The sequence below is a fragment of the Myotis daubentonii genome, chromosome 3 (assembly GCF_963259705.1).
Source record: "Myotis daubentonii chromosome 3, mMyoDau2.1, whole genome shotgun sequence".
In the NCBI taxonomy this organism is placed as follows: domain Eukaryota; kingdom Metazoa; phylum Chordata; class Mammalia; order Chiroptera; family Vespertilionidae; genus Myotis; species Myotis daubentonii.
The window spans coordinates 49,237,437-49,251,761 of NC_081842.1; the positions used below are offsets into that span (position 1 = coordinate 49,237,437).

General features: G+C 36.0%; 1 protein-coding gene across 7 annotated transcripts in view; it reads left to right on the forward strand.

Annotated features, from left to right (window-relative positions):
• The window catches only part of IL1RAP (interleukin 1 receptor accessory protein), a 162,969-nt gene extending 148,992 nt beyond the window's left edge, over positions 1–13,977 (forward strand). For 2 of the 7 annotated variants that reach the window (XM_059687384.1, XM_059687385.1), the window contains exons 6-8: positions 1,635–1,784; positions 2,961–3,104; positions 12,762–13,977. In XM_059687384.1, coding sequence (XP_059543367.1) covers positions 1,635–1,784; positions 2,961–3,104; positions 12,762–13,480 — 1,013 coding nt within the window. In that variant the 3' untranslated portion in view covers positions 13,481–13,977. Of the gene's footprint in view, positions 1–1,634; positions 1,785–2,960; positions 3,105–3,647; positions 4,667–5,653; positions 8,933–12,761 lie in introns of those variants that run through there. The other 5 variants (XR_009451831.1, XM_059687381.1, XM_059687380.1 and 2 more) reach the window with 5 other exon arrangements.
• Positions 13,978–14,325: the final 348 nt, after the last annotated feature.

Here is a 14,325-nt window from a genome sequence, read left to right on the forward strand (position 1 = left end):
AGTATGCTGAGTTTAGGATAATGAACTTAAAACTATGACTTGCCCTTTAATTAGAGAACTTTAGGCTGAGTTCCAGGCTGCTTTCCATTTCCCCTTAAGATAAGATACCTATTTTAAAAGAGACCTTTCCACTAGTATATGACCACTAATTGAACTTCCAGTAGTGTTGTGCAAAGATATCTGGAATTTGGAGTCAGGGAGCCTCAATAAATCCAGCTGTGAAGGAGAGGTTTATTAAGCAGGATGGTGAGGTCACTCATCTTTGAGCAATTAAACATTTTAAGTGATGTTTGTTGAGACAAGATATACTAGAATTTTGTTCACAGCTGGAATTATTGAGGCTACTTGACTCCAAATTCCAGAGATCTTTGTACAACACTATTGTAAAGTTGTTCCTAGATGACTATAAATATGTAGTTTAGTGGGGACTGGGAGAGAGTGGAAAAGCAAGCTTGTACACAAATTGCAATATAATAAAATCTGTCCTGTCCTAGCTGGCTTGGCTCAGTGGATAGAGCATTGGCCTGTGTACTGAAGGGTCCCAGGTTTGATTCCAGTCAAGGGCACATGCCCAGGTTGCAGGCTCGATCCCCAGTAGGGGGCATGCAGGAGACAGCCAATCAATGATTCTCTCTCATCATTGATGTTTCTATCTCTCTCTCCCTCTCCCTCTCTGAAATCAATAAAAAATATATTTTTAAAAAATCTGCCCATATGTCGATATTGCAAGTCAGTCTTTGGACTGTGTATCCTAGAACTGTAGACCTAAGAGATACTTTCAGAGCCACACACACACTGACTGAGCATTTGGTGGATACCCTGTTTCTGCCCAATGAAAATAAAATTTTTGAGGCCTATTTCCAAATATAAAGGAGAGGGAATTAAATTTCTTCCATATGGCATTGGACAAGAAGATAAAATTAAGACAAATGGAAGGAAACACATCAAGATTTTGTTCCATTTAACTGCTCCAACAATTAAAACTCTACCAGTATCATGGGCTGATCCAGATAGTACTAAATATTTTTATCCCAAGAGAAGGAAAAAGCAGAGGATGGAATTGCACTTTCCAAAAATATTTTTGAGCCTGGCTGGTGTGGCTCAGTGGTTGAGCATCAACTCATGAACCAAGAGGTTACTAGTTCAAATTCCTTGTTATGGGCTCGATCCCCAATAGGGGGCGTGTAGGAGGCAGCCTATCAATGTTTCTCTCTCATAGATGTTGCTATCTCTCTGCCCCTCTCCCTTCCTCTCTCTCTCTCTAAAAATAAATAAAAATACATTTTCAAAAATATTTTTGAGGAGAGTCAGGCATCCAATTGTAAATTGAATTAGATGACCTTCTAAATCCTTCCCAATGCAAAGATTCTGTTTTAATTTGTATATCATCAGTCTATTGGAATCATCTAATGGTTAAAAATGCATTCTATGCCAATAACTGGAAACAAAAAGCGAAATATTGCACATCTAGTATTAAAATATAGTGGCTGACCCCTACCATATTATCTCTGCTTGTCATACACACACACAATCAGGTGCCTGGCTCAGCTGCTTGGCTTATCCAACTATTTGCAGGATGATGGGTTGCTCTGATCACCATGTAACATCAATTGTTTCTTTGTTGTTTACTCCAGTGATTGCTCCAAGATACACAGTGGAACTGGCCTGTGGTTTTGGAGTCACAGTCCTGCTCGTGGTGATTCTCATTGTTGTTTACCATGTTTACTGGCTGGAGATGGTCCTATTTTACCGAGCCCATTTTGGAACAGACGAAACCATTTTAGGTGAGTAATGGGAGTTTGATGTAAATCTCTTCTAGTGTCATCTTTACAAAACATGTTGGCTCGATAATATCTAGATTTTCCTGGAACATTAAATCAGACTACCTTTTGTTTCAGCCCTTACTACTTTTTCTAAAACATATTATTAGTTTTTCAGTATGGAACATAGTCTAGATTGGCACTGTCCACATAGAACTATAATTCAAGTCACAAATGTCATTGACATTTTTTAGTTGTCATATTAGGAAAAGGAAAGTGAAGATTTTAATAATGTATCTTTTTAACTTAAGGTGTTCAAAATATTAACATTTTAGCTTGTAATTAATATTAAGTTAATAGAGATATTTTAGGTACTAAAAATCTTCAAACTTCAGTATGTATTGAATCTTACCCTTATAGTGTATCTCAGTTCAGACCAGCTTCATTTCAAGTGCTCAATATCTGCTTTGGTTGTGGCTACTGTCCTTGGTAGTGCAGGTCCACACTCTGTACTCAGGGCTGATTCATGCACCAGAAGCATCAGAATCACATGGGAAGTTATTGAAAGCAGTGTCTTAAACCAAACCCTTACTCTGAATTAGAATCTATATTTTAACAGTATTCCTAAGTTGTTCATGTACTCGTTGAAGCTAAAGCAGTACTGTTCTAATGTGTAATTTCCTGGTGACAGTAGGTTTGTGGCGGGGTCACAGATCCTAATGTTTTTAATGAGATGATTTTTATAATTAGGTAACATTGGGAAAGGTTGGTTTATTGAATCTACATATATTTTTAATTACAGTTATTTTCAAGTATAATTAGACCATTTCTAAAAGGTTTGCTGAATTTATAATCCTAACATATTAGTGAGTGACATAATAGTACAGTAGACATATTCTGCATGGTATTAATTGCCAGCACCTATGATTGACTATTTACTTCCTGGTTCTATTAACTCATTATTGAATGAGCCAAGCCTCATTGATTGTCCACCATAGAAACTGAACTCAGTAAGAGGAGAGTAGAAGACACATCAGATGAAACTTGTAATTACACCTTAAAATAGCCATTTTACCTGAAAAATCACACTGAAATTTGTCAGATAATTCGTACTTGTAAAAAATGAGAATGTCTAATTTGAAAAAGTTTGATTTAAGAAAACTTTCCTAATTTTTATTGGATCCATGTTCTTTTTTCTAGATGGGAAGGAATATGATATTTATGTATCCTATGCAAGGAATGCTGAAGAAGAAGAATTTGTATTGCTGACCCTCCGTGGAGTTTTGGAGAATGAATTTGGATATAAGCTGTGCATCTTTGACAGAGACAGTCTGCCTGGGGGAAGTAGGTATTCAGATGAGTACAAGTGATGCTACCCTGCAAGGCAAAGGGGATCATTAGCTATAGAGTATGGGTGAGAATTTTGACACTATGAACTCTATGTTGGCAGTTTGGACTTTTAATGTCCAATCGTGTCATACAATAGACAGAGAATCTATAGGAATAAACTTCATTGTAAGGTGTAGACTATTCAAATGCAGTTTATGGTATACAATATTCCCTCTTATAAGTTTTAAAAACTTAATTTCAGAAAAGTTTGGATGCACAGTGGATTAGAGCTCTATAAAATGTCATAGATTTAAACATCCTTTTTACTCACATTTAGATTTTTAGAAAGAGTAGCTAATCTGCATTAAATTTTCCCAGAATTTTTCTACAAAGACTGAGTTTAAACAATTTTACAAAGACTGAGGTTTACCCAATTTTACAAAAAATGAGTTGCAGAATAGGGTGCGTGGAATTTTTCTTCATATTCTTCACTGATAATAATTAGAATATTTCCCTTTGGCATTTGCTAACTTCCCTTTCCTCACTTTTGTTTTCCAGCAAATCAAAGCCACTCAAATTCTCCTTTCTCTTGGTTCAGTTTCTTCCTTTCCACCAGCTTACATGTTTCAGATATAATTTAAAATTCAAAAGTCTGATGTATTCTAGTAGGTTAAAAAGAAAGAAACTTCAATTGCTGAATGTTTTAACATAAAAGTACATCTCTAATTTTCAGGTCCACCCAGTAACATATAAGGTGATGCTTCATTTGAGTCTGTTTTATAAATACATAATATCCTCCATAAGCCCACTATTAATCTTTGTACTGTTAAAAGGTATGCAATGTCTCTAACCTTCAGCACAACAAACTAATTTTCTCCCCCTAAAATACTGTTTACATTAATCACTAATCACGTCACAGGTGTTTTTTTTTTAAATGTCATATGAATAATTGTGAATAGCCTCAATTTAAGCCTCTTACAGAATACACTGGTTTATTCTCATGTTGAAATAGCTGGATCACTTATCTCCCCAGTCATCATCCAAAAGTCCATCTTGCTTGTGTTCTGCAGTGGACATCTCTTTTAGTACAATTTTGCCAGGAAATGAGGGCTTGATTATATAGTTACAGGATAAATTTAACTCATTTTAAGACTTAAAATTCTAAATCATTTACTCATCCACTTGTTCATTTATACAGCTGTTCAACAAATATTGATCTATTGTGTAAAAAAATTATATAAAGATTCACTGTATAACACCAATGTAAGACCCTCCAATAGGGGTTGATAATTCTTTGAAGAATTCAAGTTCTACATAATTACTCTTACATCCTGCTTTGATGGTTGATCCTTGTGATCATTCATGTTTTCCCTGCTCTTCTTATTGAGACCTCTTTGCCTGTGGGTCTCTTTCCATGCCTACACATGGTCAGCCTCCAGCAACACTACTTGGAGTAGACAATTTCTTATTCCTGGATTCACCTCCAGGCTGCTCATGCTATTTTAATAGAAAGTTTTCCCCCACTGCCTCTTTTTCTATGAAGATTAAGGAATAAAATTATGGCTTAGGAAAGTATGGTAAGTCATGAAATAATTTTCCACAACACTAGTGCTTTCCCTGGAGTTGACTCCTATCTAAACCCCAGGTAAAGAGTTATACCGTCCTTGGTAAGCAAGCTCAAGATGGATTATTCCCAAGAATTTAGTGGCAGGAACTACTCAAAGTCCCTGACAACAAAATAAAATTAAAGGTGCATTTATATTTTCTTGCTCTCCCTTCTTTTCTGACCTGAAGAAAGCATTTGCCTGATAGTGAAGGCAGACAGATCAGCCAGCAGCTGCTGAAACACATGGCTTCCTCGTAATGATAGAAGTTTAAGCAGAAAAATCCAGGGATTAATTTAGCCCCTGAGCAGAGAGTAGAATAGAAAGCTGAGCTGAGGATGTGATGCCAGCCAAAATGCCATTTCATTGGCTAGATGTTTTTTAAAGTTCTTATTCGAATGACATTCTAGTTGGGGTGTGTTTGGTAATAGAGAAGGACTTTTTTTAAAAAAATGAATTCTTGCTCTTGCTGTTCTGTATATGTGAAAATGAATTTCTATGATTTTTTACTCTTTGGTATATATATTAATAAATGCTCATGCGCCCTGGGGAGTTGATACATGGGTATTTGTGGGGAGAAGGCTTAGGAGCTGCTTTGGATGGGACCCAACATGCCACGTGATTTGAAAAAAATTTATTTCAGTACCACACTTATATTCCTTGATCTCCCAACTCACGCTTTTAAAGACCAATGTCCTGGAAGCATGTTTGGCTTCAGTCCTGTGTGGAATTCTTTTTGGGTTGGAATGTGCATATAGTTTCTATTCTTCCTGAGGAGAGTGGCATTTAGTGAGAAGTGTGAAAGGATCCAAGGATGAGGTTGTTCAAAGCGTTCTTGGTCAGAAGTTTCACCTCAACTCTCAGGCTGATGCCCTAAGTTTCCAACACTTGCTCCTCAATCCCCATGCTTTTTGGGGAGTTCTTGGCCAACACTAATCCCCATGGTGTTTTCTTTCCCAGTTGTCACAGATGAGACCTTGAGCTTCATTCAGAAAAGCAGACGCCTCCTGGTTGTCCTAAGCCCCAACTACGTGCTCCAGGGAACCCAAGCCCTTCTGGAGCTCAAGGCTGGCCTAGAAAACATGGCCTCTCGGGGAAACATCAACGTCATTTTAGTACAGTACAAAGCTGTAAAGGAGACGAAGGTGAAAGAGCTGAAGAGGGCTAAGACGGTGCTCACGGTCATTAAATGGAAAGGGGAAAAATCCAAGTATCCACAGGGCAGGTTCTGGAAGCAGCTGCAGGTGGCCATGCCAGTGAAGAAAAGTTCCAGGTGGTCTAGAAGTGGAGAGCAGGGTCTCTCCTACTCATCTTTGAAAAATGTATGAAAGGGACAATGAAAGGGGTAAACAGAGCCCCGGGTACCCCAGGAAGGAAGAAACCTTCTTGATACCCAATGTATTGTTTCATGGACAGAAAACAATCCTATGGAAGCCTCCCCATAGGGTTAAATTCAGGGTGACTGGTTGTGTTTCCTCAGGCAATACTAAGATTTAGAATGATCATGCCACCAGTCTGTTACCAGTGTTCAATGTCACTATGTTCTTTGCAGGTAAAGACTTGAATGATGTGAATTTTTTCTTCTGCATCTTCTCTATTACTGATCTTACATGTTTCCTCTCTCTCTCTCTCTCTCTCTCTCTCTCTCTCTCTCTCTCTCTCGTTAACATTATAGGGCTGCCTTTGCCTATGGTTTGAAAGACCCCGTGAAGATAAGTCATCTGTTAATAGGGTCATTATGAGTTTCCAAGTATAGTTTTCTCCTTCTTTTATTATTACTCATCTATTAAAAAGATAATCAGGGTCTGAATATACTTTACCTGGATAAGGAGCTCTTTTGCTCATTCTGCTGTACCACAAGCCATCACAGTAAGACTGACACCCCCTTGGACAATTCAAAGCAGTATTACTAAAAGTTATTCTTATAATAATTGATTTAAAGATTCTTATAATTGATTTATAATTGCCTGCATTTTCTCCTATTATATCCCCATGTGCCTCTATCTCAGGTAAATGATGGCATATTTTTCAACTTGAAAAATAGAATTTTTTATTGTAGTAAACTTCTGACTATCTGTAGGTCAGCCCATGTTTATCATTCCATCTTCCCTCTCTATTGTAACTTGCTTATGTCGGCCACTCGGAGTTTACAAGTGGCTCCACACTTGGTTCAGTTTGATAGGAAGTTTATCCTAATGGTGCTAATAGAGTGAGATAATGGCAAATTTCTTTGAGGGTATTTTCTGGCTTGTAATAAAAGAGCAGAGCAGAGTGTTTGGTCATTTGTCTTTTAATCTCAGCCTTATTAATGTGAATATTAGGAAAGTGATTTCTCTTCGCTTGTTTCTCTCTTCTCATTTTAAAGTGTGAAGGTTAAACTCAGTGACCTTGAGAGCTGCTTTTAGCATTAATACTCTAAAAGGATTAACTGAACCCTTAGTATTGTCCCTATTTTATTTACTCACTCCAAACAAGTCAGCTGAAAGATCACTGTCAATGTAACTTGTCTTAGCTTGTTTTTTAGTAAAGTTTCACTGTTCTTAAGACTTGGAAAAGTGAAAACTTAGTCTATAGTTTACAGAGTGAAATATAAATACATATACATGTGTATATATTTATATATACACACAAAATTATATACATATGTGTATCTAAATTGCATATAGATACACATGAATTATATACGTATATATACACATATATACATACATGAATTATATTTGCATGTATGCATACATATATACAATGTACACATATATATATACACATATATATGCATATTACTTTAGTCATTAGCACAGTACTACAAGCCACTGGAACTCTTGTCCAAACTTTAAATTGTTTTTACTGTAATGCTTTTGTGTTAGTGTTTTCTACACATTAACATTATTTGTGATTTCACAGATCATAGTGGTAGCTGTTGTTAGTTCTTGCCTTTCCTAAATTAGTGTGAATAATTTACTCCTGCTAGAGATGATCTGGGTTCAGTGGGATCTGTTGTGCACAGATCTTCCATGGTCACGCTAAGCAGTAGCCAATCATCTGGCATTATTTGATCATCTACTATGTTTGAGGCACATATACTTAACAACTAAGCTATGTGAATCTCAGTGCTCAACTACTGGAGAAATAAATCTCTATTTGGACTATTGAGTAATAAAAAAGAAAAGAAAAAGCCTATAAATGAGCCTGAGTATCCTATGAAACACCATTATTCATAATTTAAGGAAATCCTTATTCAGTAGTATGAATGTTGTTAAGCAATTCTAAAACTATCTTTTACAGTTAAAAGTCCTTCAGCAGATTTCTTTATAGAGGAGTTATTGATTATTTTAGTAATAAAAGCATGACTATAAAACTGTTCTAGAAGTCATTCTGGAACTTAACATTTTTAGCCTTATTAATGCTTTTCCTTGCTACAAACCACAATTACTCCTCCTGTCCATCCTTCATTCACAAGACCAGGAGAGACTTGACTCCAGATAAGCTTTGTATTTCAAATTCTTGCATTAGCTTTAGGTAAATAGGGGGGGGGGAGTCCCATCACCAAGGGTCCATTCTCTTGCCAATACTGCATTCTTTTTGCACGTTTGAATTTAATATTTATCCTAAAGGCTGTCCTGTGCCCCTAGGAACATCTTGACATTTTCCCCCTATTTATATTCTTGTCTTTGGTACTGAGCTTTTCTAAATACTAAAATCAAAAGCATCTCAAATTTCCATGATGTGTCTCATTCTAAGATAATTTTTCAAGATTTTTTGTTTGTTTTTTATTTCCCAGAAGATGCCTAATACTGAATATTTGAAGGGGATGGGGAAACATAATTTAGAAAGCAGGGAGAATTTCTTTCTCATGTTAAAGACAAAACAAAAGAACATGTCTCTAAGGTTAAAAAAAAAACCTTAATGGTTTCAGATATGGGGATATAAAGACCTTCTGCACCCAAGTTAACAAAGGACCATGATATAGAATGTCTAATTACACAATAATATAAAATTTATTTAATTCTCTTCTGTAGTATAACTTAGATGATTCTCCAGGATTCTAATAAACAAGCATTCCATTGTGTTGGGGAACAAAAGCATCACTCCACTTGTTAATTATAAGTTTTATTTCCATAGGTTTTAATATTTAAGATTGTCTTTTTATTTTATTCATAAACTTTTGTATTTTCCATTTTTTATTTGATTTGTAAATTTGTTTATTTTAAAAATAAACCATTTATTTTCAGCTTTGAATTTTATTTTGTGCATGTGTTTTATGTCTTTATTTTCATGTTTGGGCATAATAAATGAGAATAAAAATAATGATACATGTAAAAAATATAAATTGCACTAATTAGGTTTCTCTTTTGAGAGAAATCTGAAAAAAATGGGAACTTCATCTCAAGAAATTTTTTTTACATGTGAGTAAAGGAGTTACTTAAGTAAAATGCATGACTCTAACATTCTAGGTGTGTGTGTGTGTGTGTGTGTGTGTGTGTGTGTGTGTGTGTTTAGATAGCCAGAGAGACAGGGAGAAAGAGGCAAGACAGGGAGAGGCAGGAGGGAGAGAGAAGTTCTTTCAAAACAAAAACACAGTCTGTTATTTTTTGTTCAACTTGGAACTTGGGTAGTTTATAGAAATATCTTAGATTTTATTGCAACCCCAGGGCAGTTGTTTTGAAATGAAATAAGTTAATTAATATTATGCTCTTAGTTAATAGAATATAATTTGCAGGAATGAATCAAAAGTTCATTTATATCACATTTCAAGTAAATCAGATAAATATTTGGAAATGATTTTCTTTTGAGTTAATAATATTAAATTCATAAAGACAAGGAAGTTTTCTTAAAATTGTTTTCCTATTCACTTATTCTAAGGATATTTATTGAGTTCTTATAACTAAATTGGTTAGATGAGTAAAAATTTTCCTACTGAAAAAATTTTCACTTTCAAGGCTATCTCCAAAGAGTAGACTTAGGATCAATGGATGGGGATTATATGGAAACAGACTTCTCAATTAGGAAATGACTTAACAGCAGACTTGAACAATAATGTATTTCATTATCTTTGGAGATGCTGGAGCCCCATTACTAGAGGTGTACAAGCAGAGACTTAATGAATCATATTAAGATTTTGCAAATGGGCTTTCCTCATTAGATAAGTGATGACGAGTCTGAAGTTTCTTCCAACCCTGGACATACCAAATGACCTCCTGGAACATAGTGGTGACTATTTAGTTTCAATAACAACAGTGTCTGTATCAGTAATTTGGTTATTGTGGTTACCTAGCTATTCCTGACCTTGTTAAAAACACTCAAGTATTTTCTTCAGTTATTCACTGATGTCACTAGGTCTTTGACACAAGTAAAGTCATAATATGATACTATTCAACAATTAGCCTGTCTTATTTCTCTATTTCTACCCAAGAGATAAAAGGTATTTTTAACAATGGTCTAGGTCACAGTGGTCTGCAAACTCATTAGTCAACAGGGCCAAATATCAACAGTACAACGATTGAAATTTCTTTTCAGAGCCTAATTTTTTAAACTTAAACTATATACGTAGGTGCATTGTTATTAGCTTAATTAGGGAACTCCTAAGGCTTAGGAAGAGCCACACTCAAGGGGCCAAAGAGCTGCATGTGGCTCGAGAGCAGCAGTTTGCCGACCACGGGTCTAGGAGAGTAAGTGTTTCAATAACATTCTTTATCCGCATGTATTTTGAACTGAAAAGAAAGAATTTTTAAAACTTATAATTCATAAATTCACATACTAAGATGATTGTTTTTGCTAGACATTTACCTTTAGGTATCTCTAATTTGTTTAACAACCTTCCAAATTTGATCTTACTTTATATATTTTATAGATGGATAAATTCATAATTAAAGATATTAAGATAAAAACAGATAATTGGAGATATCAATATTTAAATTCAGATCTATCTATCTTCCAAATTAGGTGGCCCCCCATATTTCATTACACTTCAAGTTTTAATAAAGAGAGAGAGGGGGAGAGAGAGAGAGAGAGAGAGAGAGAGAGAGAGAGAGAGAGAGAGAGAAAGAGAGAGAAAAGCTTCTTACTGTTTCATACACCAATAACCTAGCCAAAGAACAAAATTGCAGGCCTAGTTTAATTGAAGGGGAATTTCAGAGAGGCTATAAATTTTAAGAGCAGGAATCTTCTTCCTTGAAGAATTTTAGTCCAGAAAAATGATTTGAAAACCAATTTACTATCACACAAAAAGCCAATCTCATCATCCTATAGCCACACCTCATTTTTTTTGAGCCAAACAGCATAAAGACCTAATTTGCAACTTCCTCTCCAAAAATCTTCAGCATTAAAATCAAAATAATTTGCATCCTCAGATGGGAAATATTGACAATCTGTAAGACTTTAAAATATGCCATAAAGGATATAGCTTCTTTCAGAGTACCTTGTGAAGACCCCTAGGTACAGATACACCACCCCACCTGAGAAGCATCTCCTACATCCACTCATCAAAGTCTGGAATTTAACCATACATATCTATTTCTTTAGCATTTCCCTCTTTCAAATGGAAACCCCACACTTTTCAGGTAATATTAATAATTTTTTTAAAAGCCACATTCTCTCTTTTTTAGAGGATCTATGATACTGTTTTGTTTTCAACAGTTGGATTTCCAGGGGCTACTTTGAAGTGTAAAACACACACACACACACACACACACACACACACACACACACACACACATCACAAGTTCTTTGTGATGAAAAACTATCCATTTTGTTTTAAAGGTATATCGTATTTATCAAGAGACAGAAGAAGCAGTAGACATCCTATTCTCACAGTCTCAGGTTTATGAAAGGCAGGCTACATAAGATTCTGAGCAGAACTCGACAGAACAAAAGAATTTACACAACATGCTTGCACGTGCACATGGCCTTTGAAGATAAGTGATAGATTTTTCTCACAAGATTGAAACAAGAATTCTCAAAACACTGCTCTCTTTATAAATTCAGTTCAAAGTTCTTAAAATCGCTCTTCCAATTTCCCTTCAAAATCATGTTAAATTCACTAATTGAAAAGAACTAATCTGGTAAGGAACATAGTTCCTTCATTCCCATCAAATTCATCATGACCAATTTCACTGCAAACTTTCAGTTTGTCCTCACAAGCTAAAATGTCTCTCCATGACTATTTCACTACTGGCCCCTAAAGTATATGTACTCAACCTCATAGTATGTCTGTAATACCTGTTTTCAGAGTTTCAATGGCTGTGATTTATACATTTGGAATTCTTTTCCTTCAGAAAATAACATTGTTTAAGCTCTTAAATCTAACAGTTAAGCACTGCTTTTATCTCGAGAACTTTCCTATTGGGATCTGTGCAAATCCACCTCAGTAACTATTAGAATTGAATACTTTGCCAGAAGTCTTAATTAACTGACTGATTCTTACCTATTTTAAATGCTTTTGCCCGTTTGAGTTATTGTTAAACCACACACACACACACACAAACAAATTTTAAAAGAGGAATTTGGGTTGACAACAAGGTCAGTACTATAAACTCTCTGATCTTGTATCCAAAAAATATTAAATATCGAGATATATAACTGTGTGGATCTTACAAGATGGTAAATCCCTTTGCTCTTTAAGGATCAGACTGTGTCTGGAGCACTGTGCTTAGTCCTGTTCAAGATACTATTCTTAAGAAACACATACATAAACTGAATATTATACACAGGCAAATGCTAAAAGTAGGGAACAGACTTGATACCATGTCAAATGAATAATAAGGTAAAAATCCTGAAGTTATTTAACCTAGATATGAGAATAAAATACAGTGAGATCACAATAGTTGCAATATTTCAAATATTTAAGGATGTTGATCTAGTACCACCAGATAAAAGTGATAGAGAAGAATATTTCCAACCAGGAAATATTTTACATACAGAGCTGAAATGAGTTGCTAGTTTCAGAAGTGGTTAATTTCTCATCTTTGAAGATTTATTCGTTGCCTGTCCTTTGTAGGAGAGACAATGATGAGCTGAAGTCTGTATATGTTTTCACTAGGCATTGTCCTATCCTTCCATTTTCCTGTAGATACGGTGGAAGCAGTCTTTGACTTCATTCAGAGGAGCCGAAGGATGATTGTTGTCCTGAGCCCAGACTATGTGACAGAAAAGAGCATCAGCATGCTGGAATTTAAACTGGGTGTCATGTGCCAGAACTCCATTGCCACCAAGCTCATTGTGGTTGAGTATCGTCCCCTTGAGCATCCACACCCAGGCATCCTACAGCTGAAGGAGTCTGTGTCTTTTGTGAGCTGGAAAGGAGAAAAATCCAAACATTCCAGCTCTAAATTCTGGAAGGCATTGCGGTTAGCTCTTCCCCTGAGAAGTCTGAGTGCCAGCTCTGGCTGGAATGAGAGCTGTTCTTCTCAGTCTGACATCAGTCTGGACCATGTTCAAAGGCGGAGAAGTCGTTTGAAAGAGCCCCCAGAACTCCAGAGCTCAGGGAGGGCTTCAGGTGCCTCTCCTGCCTCGGGCACAATGTCTAAACACAGAGGAAAACCTTCTGCAGCCTGTCGCTGCTGTGTCACCTACTGTGAAGGAGAGAGTCAACTTAGGAGCAAGAGCCGGGCAGAGATCCACACACAGCCACAATGGGAGACACACCTCTGTAAGCCTGCTCCCCAAGAGTCAGAAACTCAATGGATACAAAATGGTACCAGATTGGAAACCCCTGTTCCCCAGATCTCAGCCCTTGCTCTTCACCATTTCACGGATTTGTCTAATAACAATGACTTTTATATCTTATAATTACTATGTGGTGGGTGGTAGCTGTTGCTTCTACCAGCTCTTTTTGTATCATGAAACCATGGGAATAATTGACATTTTTATCAATTAATGGACAAGCAGATTGTCTTCCCCCTTTATTGATTTTATAAACTATTTATTTCTAGGAGACAAAAGACCTGAAGAACCTGCGTCCAGAATTATTGCCTCTAATGGCCTCAGAAGAGCACACTCTTCTTGGCCCCTAGAAGGTCAGTATATGCAAGTCACCTAAAGTCACCCCTGTCTTTCCCAATGGTTTAAAAATGAGCAAAGAATTTAAATGTTTTCTTTGAGCTTGTTGATCAACCTCTCATGTTATGAGTCAGTCAGGTGTACGTGGGCCATGACACTTACAAGGTATATATATCCAAAGGAACATTATGGAAAGGAGTTTATTCTAGTGGAAGCTGTAGGACTAAGGGCAACAGAAAACCTACAACACATTTTCCCTGGGAGAACCAAACACACCCACACAGGGATGCATGGTGTTCTCTGTCTCACTGTAAACTAGTGTTCTCTAAACTGCCTAAAGTTGTTAGCATCAATAAAGTTATATTTTTATGTGATTTAATTTGTGCTAAGAAATTTTTACCCTTCTTTCTCTCTTCTCTACTTTTTATGGCTTTCCAATTCATATGTGAAGAGTATTTATTCCATTTCAGGAAATCAAGCTTTGGTTTAGATGTTAGGAAAGCTGAGATATATCTTCAGTTTCTTTCTAGTATATATTAGGAGATATCTGAGAAAGGACCAAAATAAAGTGAAAAAGTATTTCAAATGAAATAGAATTTTATACAAAAATCTCATTATATTTTTAGAATTGATAG